A 21193-nucleotide genomic window follows, 5' to 3' on the forward strand; every position below is an offset into this window, starting at 1 on the left:
TAGTACCATATTATTATTATTATTATTATTATTATTATTATTATTAATATTATTATTATTATTATTATTTAGAATTTTGGTAAGCTTGGTAGTTTAACCGCCCGACCGTGTTGTTGATGTAAGAAGTACGATGTTGTGAGAAGAGAACAAACACGACCAATGATAATTTTTATGTTCTTCATTAGATTTTATATATTGATAATATCCAAACTATATGAAAACTGGTTAGATGTGTTTTAGTTAAATGTATTTTGCTTAGTTTGTGCCTCCAGAAGAACACTTTAATCAATCTTCTTGTCTTAGATATTTTTCAACATTGGTTATATCATTTCGGTTCGAGTACAAATGATGTAATCTTGTAATAGTATTTGTCTTTTGTTAGATTATCTATTATTACAGTGATGGATTCCCTGTTGAGGGTATTTTCAAGAGTCACGAAAAGGCAAAGAAATTTACTAGCAGTGAGCAGAGTCGTAACTGAGGCACCAAAGTCAGCAAGAATGTGTATTAGGGAGTCACACACCAGGTCTCTACTGACATCAAAGAATAAACTGTTCTTACACAAGTCTCCATATTGTAAAGGTGAAATTACATAGAAGTAGTTATAAAAGGTTAATATTCGGAAATGGTCGACCACGGAACACTATAATGTATTGATTTGTACATAGGGTTACAGCAGAAAAAAAATAGGTAACATTATCGTCTCGGTCATCCACCTATTTGGAAGTAGAAATTATGTTTTATTTCGATGGTTTTTGATGTGTTTTGAACGCAATGAAGGTCAGAATCGTTCATAAACCATTGGAAAAATGTAATTTCAACCTAACCCAACCTAACCTTAAAATCCTGGGAAATTTAGTTTTAGCCACAACTGCTGTTCGACCACAATTTTTTTTCCTTGGTATTTGGTGTGAGTCATTCGCATTTGACCTTCATTTCAGTCGGAAAGAGTCGTTTTGGACTTATCACCCCCCTCCCCCATACAACCTGACCTAACCAATCAAAGAAACCTACCTAACCTGACCTAACTTCCTAGTCGTCCCCGCTATATTAAGCAGAAAGTCATTATTTTGATATTTGGTACCAATAAAAGCAACTTTGTTGAAGCATCGTGATGTAATTTATGTTTTTCTGTGAACGTAAGTGTACGCTCAGATTAAGCTGGTCGTTTGTAAACAAGCAGATGACACGCGTTGACTCAGCAGATTTTTCAGAGGAATATTTCTGTAAAGAAATTATGTGATAAAGTTTAATAACCCTTTTAGGACATATCCTGCAATAGATGTATAGTTGGAATGACCAGAATTTGTGTTCCCTATCTGCAAAAGGTCATAGTAAAGGGGACATAAACATTGGGAACATAGGAGTAAGGTTATAAATGAGGAGGTAGAAACTATATGTGGGAAGAAATTAGTTCAGATATTGGAAGTACAGGTACATACAGTAAAAGAAAAAAATATAACAGAAAAATGTACTTATAGAAAAACCTATTTTGGAATCTCTTTTTTACAGTTTGTCACACTGTTGGGTCATCATTAAAAAGTCACACCTGTGGTGAACTTCGTGTACACCATGTTGGGCAGGAAGTCACGCTCCGGGGATATCTTCAGTTCCAGCGGATGGGGAAATTTGCTGTTCTCCGTGATGCATTTGGGAAGACACAAGTGCTTATTAAAGATGAGGTTTGTCCTTTTATTAAATTATTAATGTGACTTTAATGGGATTTTGCTCTTTAAATGTGAAATTAATATATTACATTATGATTTCTTATTGTAGTACAGATAAGGAGAATTTTTGTTTGCATTACAAGTTAAACTGCCGATGGCTTCATTTTCAACATGAGAACTGATGAAGCTTATCATCTTATAGGATGTCAATCTTGTCAAGCTACTCAGTGACACAACATTTGAGTCATATGTGGAGGTGAAGGGGCTTGTGTGTCACAGACCTGAGGATCAACATAATAGTGTAAGTATTACCTTTATACAGTATTGAAATTTTAACGTCTTATTTTACTTAAAGGAAAGATGTATGCAGCTGGTATGAGAAGTGTGACGTTGTATGGCAATAAAAACTTAGGTAGTTAAAGAAGATGACATATGTAGGCTTTAGCTAACTGAAATGAGAATTGTGAGGTGGATGTGTAATATGACGTTGAAAGATTAAAAACTGTTCAGGGCTGTGAGGGTGGCTGGGTATTAAAAGAAAATGGTGAGGTAGGCTAATATGGTTTGGGTATGAATAAAGAATGGATGAGACCAACTGAGTCAAGAGATACAGGAGTTGGAATATGGAGGGAAAGATAGCTAGGGGAAGGGCAAGAATGACATGGGGGAAAATAAGGAATTACCTTTGAGATAAGAACTTAAGAAGAGAGGCTCCAAAAGACCATGTAGCTTGGGGGAGTTTCCATCAGATAATTACAGCTAACTCGCACAAGCTGGGAAAATGGCTGTAAAACAGTGGTGATATTATTCTTGCTTTATTTACCTGACCTAGAGCTCTCACACTGATCCAACAACCAGTGCAATTGACCCATTCAGCTAACTCCTAACTGGGTTCAAATTCTTACAATGGATCACTGTACAATACAGTAGTCCCTCGACAACTACAGGGGTTAGGTTTCTTCACCAAACAATACCTGTATTGTTTCAGGTAGATACTGTAAAAAGAATACAGTACTCTCAATACCTAGCCACCCTCTTAGTTCACTGTCATATTACCTGTCCACCTCACCATTCTCACATCAGTTTGCTCAAGTTTACTTAAGTTATCCTCTTTAACTGCCCATGTTTCACTGTCATAAAACATCACACTTCTCACTCTAGATGCATATATTATTCCTTTCATGCTATGCTGAAGGAAGGTCCTCTTGCTATCAATATAAGCAATACCTCCCTAAACTTCCTCCATCCACTTCTCACTCCTGTAATTGAGCAGGCTTTAGTACACCCACCAGCACTGATAATGTCATCCATAACGGAACTCATTGACCTGTGGGCACATGGTTACCTGTGCATAGAGAATACTTAAGTCAGCAACATCCTGCAGTCTGTACATTATAAAACATAGTACATGGTGGTTGGTATAAAATCCCTTATTATTAAAAAAAATTGAATTTACCTCCACGATTTCTATTTCTATCAGGAAATGGCCACAGGAAAGATTGAAGTCCTTGCACACAGCTACCAAGTCCTGAGTAGGGCACGGCATGATCTTCCATTTCTGATACGTGATTTTAACAAGGTAAAAATAGATAAGTCTTGTAACCTTACATATATGTAATAATACAATATTTGAGAAGACAGTTAAGTAGTGATTTTGTAGGTAATAGAAAAATGTACAGGTGTGCCTCATTTAACCAGGGGGTTGTGTTCTTAAAAAACCTAATGTTAAGTGAAATTGTTGCTAAATGGGGATAACACTGAAGCTGAACAATGGGTTGAAGTGATAGGATGATAAACACTGAGTACAGTCCTGGACTCTCTATGTAACTGTTGTGGATCAGAGTTAAACTAATTAGTGAGCACAAGATGAGCCTAATTCAAACAAATTTCAAATTGCATACATTATAATGGTATCATATATTTGCACTCATGCTGGACTCTTCCACCGCCACACACTCATAGACACTCTTTGCTTGTTGCTCATCTTCTTGTGGAAGAGATTAAATTTTATATGTTCTTGTTTTTGCTCAGGTTTATTCAAATTTATTTTTATATATTCTGGTGGTAAGTGACATACTTATTTTGACTATAATGGGTTGTTCATGACCAACCCAATCAGGAGGATGATTCAGCTTGTCTATGGTAACCAGAGGTAGTATTTGTTGAATTCTTCAGCTAATGAGCCCAACTCAGATTAAAGTCACCTAACTACTGAATCATGCTCAGAACTTGCTTCATAACCCTGGTTTGAATAGGCTAGTGGCTAATAACAGCATTTGTACCGATCCAGTTAGGACAGTGGTCCTGGCTCAGAATACAAGTGACCCTCTTAATAAAGCAGTTTCTGCCAGAGAGGTTGTTTTGGTAGGTACTGCCACAGGTCATTATGAAAAAATTGGGAGTTCATACATAAATCCTTTAGTTTTTAAGTAACAAAAGCTTTCATGATATTTGAACCATTTTCATTAACAAAGAAAATTTACTTTTGCAGCCTAAAGAGCAGTTGCGTTTAAAATATAGATATCTTGATCTACGTCATGCTGAGCTGCAGAAGAATCTTAGATTAAAATCTCAGGTAAGTGAAAGAACCCACAATAGAGAAATGGATTAATGCAATTCATAACAGGATCTTCATATCACTGGCCAATTCATCTAATGGTTGATGGTTGGTATGGCTCTGATTGCTCCTTGAACAAGAGTTTCATTTTTTTATTATTGCCCTTGCCAGTTAGATCTTGTTGATGTGTAAGCTTTTTGGGGGATCTAGGATAGTAGACACTTATGACTCTTGCAAGTGAGCATTCAGTTTCCCCACTGGCAATTATGTCACCCATGTAACAGAACTCACTGACACTGTGCAGGAACATGGTAGACTATCGCATTAATGACAGCTGGGACTGATCTTATGAGTGCCTGTGATCCCCATTTCATTTGTCACCCTAAAAAGGAGATTGGTTGGAAATTTGCACTCAAAGGCAGGAGGTCTATATAAAGTGAGTCACGTCTGCTTAAACAACACACACAAAGTTTCAATTATGGCCACTATTTAGATTACAAGAGTCAGTCCGTCATTTCATATTCATTTCCTTGTTAATGGTAAGCCAAATGTGCCTAATTTGGTAACTTTTAGGGCATTGCAACATTCTTGGCCTTTCTTCCAGGTATGTCACTGAAGTCAAACCTTCAAAGGTGATGTAGGAGCATCAGAGAAATATGTTCTTCCACTATCTAAATGAGACTACTTCACTTTTGGGTTGTGTGGTACTAGGGAGCTTTTAAGGTTAGTTACCCTGTTTTAACCTGGTTTCACCGAGGGGTGTGAACCATATTAACATCTAGAGCCTATTTCTTTTGTCCTTTCTTATGTACAGTGTAATGGTAGAAACTAATTGTTCAGGCTTAGTGGCAACTGATGCCTCCCAGACAGGCCTTTTTTAAGGATCAAAAGTTGTATTGGAAACCAGTGACTGCCTGGTATGGGCTTCAGTCTAGAAATGGAGAATTGTTTCTGAAATCCTATTTTTGAATGGATCCCATTATCAGGCAGCTCAGACACCTTCCCTCATTTACTTTGTTTGTGGTCAGCAGAAAATTTAATATAAAATTACATATTGACTCTAACGTCCAAGTGGCAGCCATAGCTGGCATAATGGGTGTTGTGCCTAGGTAGGCACAACTGGCTTGATAGACCTCTTGTCAGATCAGCCTCCAGCTGCTGTTGGGGAATAGTCTACTATCTTAGACCTCAAGGCACCTTGCACTTTAAGAGCAACTGTGTTGCTTCAGGATCTGGTAGGAACTAGATTCCAGATTCAATCTTCATTTTACCTAATTATAGAAACAATATTAATTTACTCTTAGATAATCTCTAAATACAGTGTGCTGTATACTATTCATTTCATCACTCAGAACAGCTCTAGTTTTTTTTTTCCATTTGTTTAATAATGTAAAGTAGTTAAACAGCAGTCCATGTTAGGCAGTCTAGCTAAGCATATAGTAAAAAAAACTTTGTGATATATAGAGATCTTGATTAATGAAGCACTTAAAGTCAAAACTTTAGTTTCTAGTATCAACTTTAAACTTTTGTATAATATGGTCCTTATATACTTTCTTCCTTTGTTCAGAAAAAAATCACTTTTCAGTTTCATATACTATCACCATTATATAATTCACAGGTAGCAAAAAAAATGAGAGATTACCTACAAGATAAAGAGGCATTTGTTGAGCTTACCACACCAACTCTCTCTGTCAACACACCTGGGGTAAGGAAGCTTTTTATTACTGTCCTACATTTCAGACAGGTGCTCAGGGGGTGGGAATATACTCTTCATAATTATTAAAAAATTTTGTCTGCTTAATCCTTTGATTTGGGATGTGCTACATATCACACAGTCAGCTCCTGGTAGTTGATAGTGGATGTGCCATAAATTCAGTACAGAACAGAATCCCACAGTGTGTCAAAAGTGCCACTCTAAGGGAACACTTGAAATTGAGTCAGTGTACAGTACAGTAATCAGTTTAGAAATGTTAAGGATGGGAGGTGGAAAATGGATAGAATAACTAACAAAACTGTACAATACAAGTTATGCAAGACAGAGAAGATTACCCAAATGGTGGGGAATTTATGGGATAGGTAAGAAATTCCTGATGATATTAAGAAGTTTTACAGGTATGATAAAGCTGGTGTCAGAGTACAGTATGTCAGGAAGAGGGTAATTGGTCCCTATTGAAAGTAATTTCCCTACAGTAAATGTATATCAGTGCAAATGCCAGAGTACTAGGTTTGTATTATAGCTAACTTATGATATCACAGCTTAAGGTTCATAGAGCAAGTGGTGCATATTTTGTGTATTGAATTTCTTTTTATAAGGCTGTGACATCTTACAGTACATAGAATCCACAAAATTAGAACTTGTGAAAATCTAGGTTTTACTGTATATTATACCTTTGTCTTATATTTGGGATTGTTTGTTTATTTCAGGGAGCTCAAGAGTTTGTGGTGCCCAGTAGGCTTCGTGGAAAATTTTATTCACTGGTTCAGAGTCCACAGACATATAAGCAGTTAGCCATGATTGGAGGATTTGACAAGTATTTCCAGTTTGCTGTCTGTTACAGAGATGAAGGAGGCAAACCTGACAGACAACCAGAATTTATGCAGGTGAGGTAATACAGTACTTTAAAAATATTTGTACATTATTTTCTCTATTATGTCCTAGACAGTGATGCACCTTTTATTTATCTACACAATATAGCAAAGGTCACCCATATGTTAACAGTGTAAACAAAAATTAGAATGCTGCCACATTTTGATACACCCACAAAACAGAGCAGACTATAGTATGGTATTATATATGTCTGTTTTTGTCTCTATATACAGTGTGGTGGAACCTTGTTATGTCGGACTAATTGTAGGGGATGAGGCTGGGCCACTGAAACTGATAGCAGACCTTGGACATAGTCTGAAATATCAGATAATAGTCCTATTTCAACCAGTACTGAATATTCAATGGATATACAGTACATCCTTACTCAAGCTAATTGGAATTTTGGTTACTATTATTACTGTGTTTTCATTACCATACTGTTATCACTGTTACTACCAGTTCACTGTGTAAAATTCTATTGTCAAGAAATTAAATTGTTACCACTATGCTGTGTCACACAATGGGCCAAAGCCAAACCTGTACAAAATCCTTTCCTTATGTTGGCTGTCTTAAGACTCATGATTTAAGACCCCATACCTGCCATAAAGAATGGAGTGAACATACTAAAGTAAAAATTTACAGCTAAAGAGATATGAAAATTTTATCCAATTTTACCCAAGTTCATCAACCACAAAGCAGCATTTCCTCAATAAGACTCATGAAAGTGCAGACTCCAGTGTATCAGGCCAATACAGTTTGCTCAACTTGCTGTGGTGCAGTTGACAAAAATATCAGTATTCTTCTGACACAATAGTTAGGTGTTATGCAGGTGCCATCAGTCAAATTGAAGGTCAGTCTTACAGGTCAAAAAATGAAATTTCTCTAACTTTTCTTCGTGTAGGTGGATCTGGAGATGGCAAATGTGACCATGAGTGAAGTAAAGTGCTTGATAGAGAACCTCCTGGTATATTCATGGCCCTCAAATCTTCCTGCTATCCATGCTCCATTCCCTGTCTTAACATACACGGAGGCCATGAACACTTATGGAGTTGATAAACCAGACACCAGATTTGAATGGAAGGTAAATATTGTACTATCCATTTTAATATACTTTTTATTTTCTCTCTCATATGCCTCACTGTAAATGCAGGTGGAACATTTAATATACACCTCACCATCCCTGAATTTGTCCCACCCAAGTTTGTGAAGAGTATTACTTAACTTTACAACATCCTCACTGTATATACAAGGGGGCATATTAATTCATTTATCCTTCAGTCCTTCTTACTCTATGTTAGAAAAATTACACAAAAGTATTCAGCATAGAGGAATGACATTATATAGGCAGCTTTTATATTGGGACCTTTGTGTTTTACAAGCACAGCACAACCTTTTGTTCTGTGGCTGGAAGAGAGTCAAGATTTTTCCCTGACCTCATATGTCAGTGTACAGTGTATCAAAATTTTTAGTTTTGTACCATAAAATTGTTATATTTATTTTAATGATCATACATCTTGATTGAGCAGCTTAAATAATTTGCAGGTTGGAAAACCCTAACTCAAACTTAGATCTAAAAAGTATACAGTACGGTATATGATTTACAACATTAGACACTCCACATGGGAATATGACCTAGAAGGGAGGTGGCTTGATAGTTTCACTGTTGAACTTAATTATGGATGCTCTGGTCTATTCTTTTGTTTTTTACATCAATTATAAATTACTCATTCATGACCAACTGCCTCAGATGCCAGTTACCCCTTAAGCCTGAGTGTATATTAAAGTCATGCAGTCTTTGGTCACAAGCTTAAATTATGTTCTGGTACAAGCAAAAATTGATTAAACTATATTTACATCAGTTACAAGATGTTACACATCTTCTTGAAAATTGTGGAGCCAGTGTGTTAGAAAAGGCTGTAACGTCACCTGGGACCACTGCTCGTGCCTTCATCATTCCTGGTGGACAGGTAAGTGCCTGTTTTCCTTTTTTGTTTACCAGGGTGTTTTAGGATAGTCCAAATGTATGGAGAGACTGGGATGTGAAATATGGGTAAAAGGAGTGTATAATTCAGAGGTTGATAGTAGGAGGGAGATAGAAGGAACACTAGAAGTGAGGGGAATAAATTTCCCATAAGTTGTAGAAAGATTTAGGGGCATAAGTTGTACTTGGTGGGTGTGTGGCAGCTGTCAGAATGAATGGATGAGGATCAGTGAAAATTGTTTTTATTTTTTTTATTCTTGGGGCTTTGGACTGTGACCTCTAGACCTGCTGGCTATACATTGTTACTCAATCCTAACTTGATCATATAAGAGGATTTTAGGATTGTTCCTCCTTTTAGTATTTATTAACATTTTAATTTAACTGATTTTTATTTTCAGTCACAAATTAGTAAGAAGATGATTACATCCTGGGAAAATCTGGCTAAAAGGGAACACAATCTTCCTGGAGTGTCAGTATTCTACACTCTGGAAGATCTCACTCTGAAGGGAAACATTGCAAAGAAAATGAATCCTGCCAGCCAAAAGGAATTAACCAAAACTCTTAGGGCCCAGATGGAAGATGTCTTGGTCTTATCAGTGGGCCCAACTAATAAAGTGGTTGGTTAATCAGACTTCTTATTTTTTTTATTGCACTCTTTACCAATTAAGTTGATAAGTTTAACTAATGTAAATGATGGTTTGAGATACATTATTTCCAAATCTTCAGGTAAGTAATAAAAGAAAAGTTATTAATTCAACCTTAAATAAATTGTTTTACCCAACTTCAGATCATTTTAAACTTATTTGCTCCATCACCCATATGCCCTGTTGTTACTAGTGCTTGTTTAGTGATGTACACTCGTTCCAAAAAATATCTTCAAGGTGGTGCCTGATGAATTTCAAAATGAACACTGCGACTCCGGTTGTCTTGGTAGGGTTGTCAAAATCCTTCATCTGCTGTGTCACAATGTCTCGCACAAATCCTTTAAGATACTTTTTGGAGCGAGTGTACAGTAAATAACCTATAGATCCCTTGACTCCCAACCTCTTCAATTTCCTTGTATGTACAGGGTATTGTATTACACTACTGTTGATGAAATACAAGACAGGCTCTTTAATTTTAATTGTAACTTATTTTAGGCTTTAAGGTTTCAGCATTTAATATTTCAAAAGGATATTTAAATAAAACCTTCATTATAAGTTGCAGCTCAATAACCCTGTTGATTATTGGTGTCACCTTACAGCTGGGGTTACTTGGTAAATTACGTTTACTGGCAGCCAAGGTCATGGAGGAGAGTGGTGTTGCAGTCAGGAATCAAGAGCATTTCAACTTCCTGTGGGTGATAGACTTTCCGCTATTTGAGCTTGATGATGATACAGGGAGAATTTTATCTGTCCATCATCCCTTTACACTACCCATAGAAGAGGATAGTCACTACTTGTACACAGACCCTCTTAAGGTATGTTACTGACAAGTATTGTGTCTAAAAGTGTAAATAAAGAAATAAATAATTGGTCTAATAATTTATAACACAAGATTTCCATGCTGCAAAGTAAATGTACAGTTATGTAGCAATCTGTGTGATTTGTTCATCAGTGCCTAGCAAATTTTGTTATTCAGATCTTATAACTTTTTCATCTGATTAAAGAAAAAATATTCTGATAACCTATTAATAAGAGATAGAAATGTCTAAATCTTTGGTTTTAAATAGTTCCAATATTATTATCTTGATGATTTTACTTGTGAAAAAATTTAATCACTACTCATAATTTTCACACCAGGAAATTTATACCTTAGTTAAACTTCATCTGTATGTTAGTGGTGGAACCTCAGTCATGTTAATGAATTCAGAGAAGTACCGTAGTTATTTTTTCTTTAACTATAAGTAAGTTTAAATTCTAGGCAAGATCCCAGCATTATGATCTAGTGCTGAATGGATGTGAGGTTGGTGGAGGATCCATACGAATTCACAACCCAGCGATGCAACGCTACGTTTTACAAAATATTATGGATATTGATCCAGCAAGTCTTGGGTTTTTCACTGAAGCCTTGGAGTTTGGGGCTCCACCTCATGGGGGTATTGCCTTGGGTAAGTGTCAACACAGTTATGATTGGTCTTTTTGTTGTAATACCAGTAATAAAATGATATTGAATATAACAGAAATATTTCACTTTACTCTATATATTAAGCCTGGACAGCATTTGAGTTCAGGTCCTGCCCAGTTGAGGCATGGGGTGGTGAACATTGGGGAGACTAATACAAGACAAATGTAGACGGACAACCCATACATTCCTAAAATTAAAACATTTAAAAATAGCTTGGCTTTTTGCATGGACCTATTAAAATAACTAGGTATAACTTACAGTAGAAGAATTTAGCACTGCATATTATCAAAGTATGACAAGAATAAAAGTTGCCTTTACAATCATCCTCCCTCCCTCAAAGTCCTTATACAGTACCAGGATATAAGCATAAACCCACTGATTTAAAATATTTTTTATGTACTTCATCTGAGAAACTTTTAGGTGTAATCGATTTTTTTTTTTTTTTACTATACTATTGTGCTTCATCTCACGAGTTTCTTTTATTGACAGGTTTTGACAGGCTGATTGCCGAGATGTGTGGAGCCAATAGCATACGTGACGTTATTGCATTTCCCAAATCTATGGAGGGTCGCTGTTTGATGTCGGGTGCTCCAGGAGACATCACCCACGAAGAACAACAGCGCTACCATATATCTATTGCTCAGGATGATGGTAAAGACAACCCTGAAAACTCTTGAGGTTTTATCCGTACTGTAATGTGAAGGTTTTATTACATACAGTTGTAACCGACTGAATTGTGAAGTTAGATTCCTATGCCCCTCTTGATACAGATGGTCTTTCTCCAGATATTTAACAGTTATATGGGAAAAATTTAGTAAGTTCAGCAACAGTTTATCTCCATGTTTTTTTATTTTTATTTTATTTTATTTATTTTCATTTATTTATTTATTTATTTTATTTTATTTTTTCTATTAAACAAGACAGAAAATGTTCTCAGGGTCAGCAGCATGACCTCAGTTGCATCTAGACTTGCTACCTGGTACTCGTGTTGAGTCCATGGTCTCACCTTCCTGACAGATCTTATCACATAAATATTTTGAAAATTCATGTGTTATGCAATTTAAAACATCTATGGTATACAGAACAAATTTAAGATTATTTAAAGTGTTGCTTGCTGTAAATTTTATTTCCCACCTAAATGGGCAAGCGAATGAAACATTTTTACGTATTATAAAAAGTAAAGTTAAATACTTGATGGAATATTGTACATAACTTCACATTAGTTTGTAAGTAATAAATAAAATACATTGGTTTAATTCCAAGTCTACCCACTGAGAGTTTTTCTCACACATTAAACACCTATTATGATCCACTAGTACAGAAAAATTTGTTTAGTCTACATTAAATCAAAAGCCAAAGTCTACTCCAGTGTACAGTATGTGACTTATGGTGAGTGAGTAGTAATTCACTTGATATTATTTTGGCATGTATGGTTGATGTGGAATAAATCTCTTCTTAATATTGTTATATATGGTTGATAAAGAGTAGCATGTGTGGATAATATATTTCCCTATATTCTTTCTCACTTGTTATTCATTGATTTTGCTGTGGTGAGTGTAAAGGTGATCTCTTGAAATGCTATGTACAGCTGGTGAGTGAACACAGTCATAGACTCTGTAGTTCTTATTTGAGGTGGAGGGATAGGTGAAGTTTCCGTGTCCCAAGGCTGCACCTAGGAAGCCGAAGGTGCCATAGCTAATGATGGTGTGGTCACCCAGGGTCAGTATTGCCATATCCAGCAGTACATCCCTCTTATTACCTGATGAAGGATTTTAATGGAAGTTTAATTATGTAAAAAAAATATATTATGCAGGTAGAGTTAAGAATTAAGGATGTTAATGAGACTGCCACCTGATGAAATTAACAGTGAAGCATATTGTTAATAAGACTACCACTCGGTAAACTTAATTTTGATTAAAAAAGATTTAACAGCCACCATACTATATTACCTTCTGAGTGATATAATACAGGTATATATGTTAAGGAAAGTTACTGATGACTTCTTTGAAGGTTGTAGAAGAGATAGATAAATCAATGGAAAAACCAGAGTTCATGAGAGTAGAAGTACTGTACCTAAAGTAGAAAGAAAATAAAGAAAGGTAGGCACAGACAATAGGCACCTCTGTACTATACTTCCAAGATCATTGAAAGATACCACCAACCTGCACCCATGATCCCTCTATAAATTTTCCTGTGGTAAAATTACTTATAATTTCAGCTCCTTTATGTACTGTACTTCCTTGTACTGAACTCTGCAATCTGAGATCCATTTGCATATACAGTACAGTACTGGACTGTATACCATATTGTTGGTAATAATCTTGTTATTTATTATTTTTACTGTTATTTATATTATTATTATTACATTTACTCACCAGCAACAACAACGTCTTTATCCTGGAGGTATTGGATGCACCATTCATGATCGGCGCTCACCACCACGAACACTGGATTTACCACACTATTGGATGTTATACATATCATCATTAGTCTGAGAAGTGATAATAATTTGATAGATGGTCACTGATTCCAGGCCTATAATTATTTTCCTGTAAAAAACAGGTTAGTGAACAGTGTTAGATAGTATTCCTTATGTACCTCAAACCACACATGCTTAACACACTGGTTAGATAACTGGCACTGTACCATATTAAGTGTGCTGTAGACAATAAGTATAGTATCCTACAACATCATAGCAGAAACCTACCCAGTAGTGTAAATGACCTTATGTCACTAATTGAAATAGCCAACAGGAGTAGTGAGATCTTAGTAAGTTGATTGGAAGATAAGTTGAACACCTCTGTTTCTAGATTAGCATTGTCTATTCATTTACTTACCGTCTTCTGTAGTAGTCGAAGGCATGTTTATAATACAGCTCATCAATCTGTGTTAAGCCATAGTGCTTCCTGAGGTACCTGGTATAGTCTCCCCTGCGGACATGAACAGTGATGAGCGTCACATTCTCCCGAATGTAAGTCTTGTTCACGGACTTGATAACATTGTTGATGTTATCCCTGGCACGCTCCAGTAGGTCTTCTTTGAAAGCAAGGACATCATGCAACACATCTCTGTGAGCCAGGATCAGGTCCCTTGGGCAGGGATGATCAGACACATAGTATGAATTCTTCAGGAGAGGCTCACTGATGAGGTCTTGGGTGCCTTGAGCTCTGGCATCATCGGCAGCCTTGTACAGCATATTATAGAGGTTGCCATATAAGATACTCTCAGTGTGCTTAGTGAAGCATTTAGAATCTTGCACTGGCACTGTCACACTCTTCATTATGAGGCTCAGATTCTCATGCATCTTCTTTTTTATTGAAACCTGCAGAAGCCCAAATAGAACGACTTCTAGATTCTTACTGAGAAATTTGCACTTAAGACCAAATAGATTTTAATTAATGTTGTCCACCACAGTTATTTGAATATTGTAACTGCACGCTCTGGAGGCATATTTTCATAACTGCAGCCACTAACTATTAAACAATATACCCACTAACATCAAAGATTATGTCTCTTCAAAATATACTGTACTCAAGGAACCAATAACATCAATTTTGTTATGTCTTTAACATTTTTGCAGCATCTTGAGTATATCCTGCACACTACTGTACTGTATTTATTTTGTTCTTATAGCATGTAGAAAGTTGGTCACGAAGAGTAAAATGGTCACCAAGATCATTGGCTATAAAATTACCAAATCCTCCAACAAACCAGGGACATAAAGTAGCCTTAACCTGACTCTATGTAAGGTACAGCACATTATAATTTGTCAGCAGAAAGCAGAATCCTCAAAATGGAATGTATCACCCATAGCAACTACTTATTCATCATAGCTTACTGAAACCACTGGCAATAAAGCTGACTTGTGATGAGATTTTAAACTGTACTATCAAGTATATGCAAGTTGCAATTCAATAATATATTCAACAGTTCATTGGTTTAAAGGTCTTACCTAACTTAATGTATTCTAACCTTCAGAACAGTGAATAATTCTAACATTGTGTGGCTCCCCTAAAAAAATGGATAGCTCTCTTAGTTATTTTCCTGACCACATTGTAGGATATACAGTATTATGTTATATATTTCTTCATTTTTAGTATTTGAAGGGAACCCCAGGCATCTCTAATAAAGCCAAAGATCTACCTTTGTTTGTCTTCCAAAAGTTGTTAAGTACAATATGCTATAGTTGCACAAGATTAAGCTACAAAGTTTAGGTTAGGCTACAGTCATCTCAGGTTAAGTTGAAGTTAAAATAAGCAGAAGTTAGTTTAGATTAGAGATAAATCTGGCTAGGTTAGGTTATGGTCAGGAAATGCTTGAATAAGGTTAGAGTTTTGGTTGTTTCCAGTTCAGTCATATTATGATAGATTAAAATTAGAATTGGTTAAAATAAAGCCAGGTTAAAGAAAAGGAATATTAAAACAATAGAGGTTGGGACAGATATACAGCATGTAAAATATAGCACAAGTTATGTGAGATAAGATTAGGGTAATGACCGTAATGTTTTATTAAAATCAGATTAGGTTCTGTTAGAGTTACAATATTGCAAGAGATGGTTAAGTTAAACAGCAATGTACAGTATTTAGGGCTGGAATGAATTTAGTAAGGCTTTCATTAGGCTTGTTTAGAGTTACTGTACGATAAGGTTAGAGGCAGGTTAGGTTAACTTATTCATTAGGCTTGTTTAGAGTTACAGTAAGGTTAGAGGTTGGTTAGGTTAAGCTACAGTTTACATAGGATGGCCTTGAGGTAAATAAACCTTTTGTTAAGTTAAATTGAAAGGTTTGTCTTTGGGTATAGTAATGCTGTAGCTAGTCGGATATTTTTCATACAGATAACTCACCCTGATGCCGAAGAAGTGTCGCAGGAGGTACAGACTAAAGAACTGACACATCTTGTTCCCCAGACGACCACCGCTGTGCATCACAACATGGGGCGAACTGCAATCTGTGTACCATATTACATTCGTTATGTGTACAAAAACATCAGATACCTTCCATATATATATATATATATATATATATATATATATATATATATATATATATATATATATATATATATATATATATATATATATATATATATATATATATATATATATATATATATATAGATATATATATCTATCTATCTATCCTATCTATCTATCTCTATCATCTATCTATCTATCTATTATCTATCTATCTATCTATATATATATATATATATATATATATATATATATATATATATATATATATATATATATATATATATATATATATATATATATATATATCTATCTATATATATATATATATATATATATATATATATATATATATATATCCCGTACAGTATAGTCTCGATTTACGCAGATTTTGTTTACGCGTTTGGTCATTTACGCCGCACCTTGCCAGAATGAAATTTTTTAATTACTCGGTGAATATCATCATTTACTCGGCGAGCGGCGTGAGAGGTCCAGACGCGCCACGTCATTTTTTATTCACGCTGTCCATTCTTGACCATACGCGGGAAGCGGCACGGGGAGGGGTGCGCATAAGGTCGCTCTTACGTTATCGCTGACGTCATATGAAGTATCAGACTGTGATTGGGTCACGCATCCTTACCTCCCTCCGCCGCTAGCTGTGATTGGTCTAATGTAACATGACGTGCCCTGCCACCAGAGGGAAGAAGTCGCTGACCTAGCCGGGCCACTCTCATTGTTCTCAGTCTCCGCGTATACAGTTCTCTCTTGTGCCCGCTATTCCCCTCACAATGGCTTCCGCTGGACCCCCACCACCCCAGAAAAACCTTGAACCTGGACCAAGCCATGGTTATGTGAAGGAAGTCATCGAGTTGGGGGAGAAAATCAAGCTCATCCTTGACAAAGACACAGTCAAGCATCGGCATGAAGTGTCTAATAACCTTCTGTCGAAAATTATGGAGCCGTATGTCCAGATGTATTACGACAACATCAATGCTAGTCGTCAACGTAGTATTACGGACTTATTCGCCCGCAACCCACCACAACCACAGCCGGCCCAAGTCAGTGATAGTGACAGCGACGATATGGACTTTGAGGGGTTTGTCAGGGAGGCCTTGCAAACCTTTGTGAATAGTGATAGTGATTCACCGGAGGGCAACTAATCTGCCCTCTGCCTCAGAACCAGCCGCCATTCCTGTATGCCGACCCATCTCTTCTACTAATGTAAGTGTTAAACCTTGATTTTTCTTTTACCTGGTACAGTATATTATTCTCTTATTGATATTTCTCTTCTATATTATGTGTGTGTGCATACCATCATAAAATTATGATACTATTTTTACTACAACGTACGCATTGTGTCGGAAAAAGTGGGGTTTGGGGGTCGGCCCAGTCTCTATTTCAATTAATCCCATATGTTCTGTTATTTCGTTTACGCATTTCTCTTTTTACGCGGACCTCCACGGGTTCAATTGACCGCGTAAATGAAGATCATACTGTATGTGTGTGTGTGTGTGTTTTTATTGTTACAGAAAAATAAACTGTACGGGGGTCCTTTTCATCAGAAAATTCCAATACTTTTTCTTTGATGCAGTATTGTACTCAGGCGTTTTTTTATAGTAAAAAGTAATTACTATTGACCTCGGAATATCTTTTAATATCAAGTGCACGTGACCTTAAAATGCAGTCCCCCCCCCACCCCCCCCCCAAAGCTGTGTAGGCTTCTTCGCTCGCCATGTTCCCTCACCCACATCTTCTTGGACGCCCCACCTCTCCCCTTTGATATTCCTGGATCCGCCCCTGTGTACTGTATATATTTACAAGTCTCGAGAGTCATCCTCCCATTCACAAATTAGTCCAAAAGTAACAAGGATCTAACAATTCAATATCTCCAGTTACAGTATTTTGGTTGCTACTAGAAGATATATCACATCATCAGTAATCATTCCTTTGTGCAAGCCCTTTCCAGCTGTGACACAGTTGCTGAAATCCAAAGCGTTGTACAGTACTAACATTTGTATTTTCTATATGCATTAAGTACCCAAACACCATCCTTTATCAAATTTTTTTCGTCAATCAGTAGCATTATTATTATAAATTGTTAGCATCATTATTATTACTTTATATATATATATATATATATATATATATATATATATATATATATATATATATATATATATATATATATATATATATATATATATATATATATATATATATATATATATATATATACTACTGTATATTATGCAGTATTATCATTCTCACTGAAAACAGTTATGAAAAATAATAAAATTTGTTAAAAAGTTATGTAAAACTATAATTACTGGTGTTACAAAGAGAATCTTTGGGTATGCCGTGTTACCTTGTAAGGGAACCTTGTGGACCAGATTTTTGGGGGGTAAAGGTAGACAACCATGTTCAGGAACGTCTTGTTCTTGCTCTCTTGCTTCTTGTAAACTTGAATGTTGGACGTTTTGTCGTAAGTTAAGTTCAGAGCTTTGTTTTAAGTTAGATTCTGGGTTTTGTTGTGAGTTAACCCTAAAACCAACTTTTGTTTCGGCAGTGGATCTTACCTGTAAATGTGAGTCATTACCACGATCTAGGTGGAAATTCGTCGTGGTGACTTTCTTCATATGCTTTGCGAGAATCATAAGGTTCTTCTCAACATTAGGCTTGAAGTGGTTGTGGAGACGTAATTCGCACTTATTACCTGATGTGCAGCGGATTGTGTACCTATCCTCTTTATTAAAATCAAACTTGGACAGGAACCACAACTTAGGGAACTCGTAGTGCATGTACATGACCATCAAAGTCAAGGGTGAAAAGATGATCAAAAAGGTAAATAATCGCTCGAGTTTCATAAACCTCATATTGGCTAGATGGACAGTACTGCTACCATGCACATGGAGTTGATTCCGTCTTTTGTGGGTGACTCAGAGGGAAGTGAAGCTGCTGATGAATTCACAGATGGTAATATTATAATATTATGTTTGCTTCTATTGATGTTACATTAGTCAGAATTGCAGTGTTATAAAAGTACAGTATATGGAGATGTTGGTGTTGTGGCCGTCGCAGAAGTCTTCCTTGTAGGTTTATTGTACAGAGCTTAAATAAAGTATATATATATATACTGTATATCAATTTATGAGATCGTGCAGTACTAGCAGTAGTGTGTTGCGGTACTGTTCCTATCGTCACTAAGTTTACAGGGAGACTGTGGTGTATGTCACAAGTCACAACTCGCACCACCTGTGACAGGGGGTCGAGCAAGAGAGGGAGCTCAATCTCCTAACTTGTTAGTGCAATATTCTTGCGTAACTAAAGATTGTGAGTTAAAGCCTTCTGGCAAATTTGGCTTATTTTAGTAGAATTTAAATTAAATTTAATAAGTTATGTGAAAATGCATACCGGGGTATTAAAAAAATGTAAATGCTTAAGTAAGTTTCCAAAGGAGACCGAAGTAGATTCTATTAATATAAATAGGTAATTTTTCCCAAAGGTGAATTTTTACATGTGAGGCATGTTTATTTCAGCTAGATAGACGGCACATAGGTTGAAATTGGTTTGTACTGTACTGAACATGTCTGCTGTATGAAAGTATCTAGTCTGTAGTCTTTGATCTAATCGAAAACTTTTTACTTAAGTACAGAGCAGTATTTTAATCACTATGTGCCAATACTGGGTAGAATTTAATATAATAAGGTCATAGTTGACAGTTATGCGGTAGTGCTTGATAAGCTGTAAATTTTTTTATAGTTATTGTATGTCGGTGTCTAAACAAATTAGGATAGCAGGTGTCTTTGAAGACACACGTATGCTATTCACATGTGTACTAACACTTGTTATGTCCATGTTAATATGTTAATTTATTATCACCTGCTCATCCCCCTAATGAGCGTTGGGAGGTTCACCCTGCAGTGCACTGGGGTACTATCTGCCTGTAGTGAGCGGGGCATGAAGGATAAAGGAAGCTGCTGGGTAAAGCTCGGTGAAAACTGATCACACTGCACTAACACTGTTGTCTCTACGTGCTTTGTACGTGAAGAAGTGGTAATTTATGAGAACACCACTACTACCAGGAATCGTTAGATTTTGTTCATTTTTTTTCAAAACACGTTCTTCTCACTATAATAAGTACAGGGTATTGGTGCTCAGTGGCGTTTCTAACCTTCCGAAAGTGGGGGGACCTTTGGAGCCAAGGTAAATGTTGGGGTCGCAAAGCCAAACCTGTGTACAACTTGCAAGATGCAGTTTTTGGCATTATTACACCAATTTGATTGACAAATGACGCCAGCCTAAAATAATCAGCATATGGCGGTATAATGGCAACGCTCTTATTCCACTAATCATGATTCATTGGAGTATTGACACACTTGAACATAATCTCTAAAACTGTATTATTGCTCACATAGTCACATAAAGGGCGGATGTACCACATAACAAACATTGAAAAATATAGCAGTGTCTTTACAATGTCTGTACATACATCAGCGAAAAAATGAATGATCTCACGCTTCACACATAATTGAGATTATGGAGACAACGTTTACGTTTTCAGACATGGGCACCGCATACACCTGTTACATTATACACAATGGCAAATGGCAATGGTGCGGTTTCAGTTCACACGGTACAATTTTGAGAATAAAAAGTGGGGGGCCAACCCAGGGGCCAGCCCAAAATCTGGGGGGGGGCCCATGGACCCCCCCTGGCCCCCCCGTAGAATCGCCCCTGTTGGTGCTACTATAGTATGCGGCCTACCGAGCTGGATGTGCTCTACCGGGATACACTAGTCATTAGCCTGACCTAACTTAACAATCTAATATCTTATCTCCCCTAACTACGGTAGACCACATACTATAGTAGCTCCAGCTCAGTAGGACCTTTATACTTATAGTAGCTTCAGCTCGGTAAACCGCATACTATAGTGGCCTTCCAGCTCAGTAGACCCGCACACCATAGTAGCTCCAGCTCAGACCGCACACTATAGTAGCTCCAGCTCGGTAGACCGCACACTATAGTAGCTTCAGCTCGGTAGACTGCACACTATAGTAGCCCAGCTCGCCAGTAGACCAAGACACTATAGTAGCTCCAGCTGGTAGACCGTGACACTATAGTAGCTTTCAGCTGGTAGACCGCATTACTATAGTAGCTCCAGCTCGGTAGACCGCACACTATAGTAGCTCCAGCCTGGTAGACCGCACACTATAGTAGCTCCAGCTGGTAGACCGTGACACTATAGCAGCCAGCCTGCAGACCGCACACTATAGTAGCTCCAGTCGGTAGGACTGCACACTATGGTAGCTCCAGCTCGGTAGAC

The 21193-nt window shown here is 36.8% G+C and overlaps 2 protein-coding genes across 2 annotated transcripts; one reads left to right on the top strand and one right to left on the bottom strand.

Annotated features, from left to right (window-relative positions):
- The first annotated feature begins 329 nt into the window (after positions 1-329).
- On the top strand, positions 330-12169 carry LOC121857927 (aspartate--tRNA ligase, mitochondrial-like). Its single transcript, XM_042354173.1, has 13 exons — positions 330-582; positions 1513-1682; positions 1870-1968; positions 3148-3246; positions 4159-4242; positions 5843-5929; positions 6649-6825; positions 7713-7892; positions 8671-8778; positions 9191-9409; positions 10036-10251; positions 10695-10881; positions 11388-12169. Exons 1-13 carry the CDS (start codon positions 402-404, stop codon positions 11573-11575), a joined length of 1995 nt encoding a protein of 664 aa, XP_042210107.1. The 5' UTR covers positions 330-401; the 3' UTR covers positions 11576-12169.
- Positions 12170-12317: 148 nt separating this feature from the next.
- LOC121857928 (galactoside alpha-(1,2)-fucosyltransferase 1-like) lies at positions 12318-19047 on the bottom strand. The gene is made up of 5 exons (XM_042354174.1): positions 18236-19047; positions 15742-15845; positions 13736-14220; positions 13274-13359; positions 12318-12657 (listed from the first exon to the last, which is right to left on the bottom strand). The coding sequence occupies exons 1-5, from the start codon at positions 18741-18743 to the stop codon at positions 12428-12430; spliced, it is 1413 nt and encodes a 470-aa protein (XP_042210108.1). The 5' UTR covers positions 18744-19047; the 3' UTR covers positions 12318-12427.
- Between the last annotated feature and the right edge of the window lie 2146 nt (positions 19048-21193).

The sequence above is a fragment of the Homarus americanus genome, unplaced genomic scaffold, assembly GCF_018991925.1.
Source record: "Homarus americanus isolate GMGI-L3 unplaced genomic scaffold, GMGI_Hamer_2.0 scaffold23324, whole genome shotgun sequence".
Lineage (NCBI taxonomy): Eukaryota > Metazoa > Arthropoda > Malacostraca > Decapoda > Nephropidae > Homarus > Homarus americanus.

Coding starts and splice junctions, on each gene's coding strand:
- LOC121857927 (XM_042354173.1), top strand. CDS start 402: ATGGATTCCCTGTTGAGGGTATTTTCAAGAGTCACGAAAAGGCAAAGA. Junction 1,683..1,869: donor AAGTGCTTATTAAAGATGAG/GTTTGTCCTTTT, acceptor ATCATCTTATAG/GATGTCAATCTTGTCAAGCT. Junction 5,930..6,648: donor TCTCTGTCAACACACCTGGG/GTAAGGAAGCTT, acceptor TGTTTATTTCAG/GGAGCTCAAGAGTTTGTGGT.
- LOC121857928 (XM_042354174.1), bottom strand. CDS start 18,743: ATGAGGTTTATGAAACTCGAGCGATTATTTACCTTTTTGATCATCTTT. Junction 15,846..18,235: donor CCACAAGGTTCCCTTACAAG/GTAACACGGCAT, acceptor TATGGTACACAG/ATTGCAGTTCGCCCCATGTT. Junction 14,221..15,741: donor GACACTTCTTCGGCATCAGG/GTGAGTTATCTG, acceptor GGGCTTCTGCAG/GTTTCAATAAAAAAGAAGAT.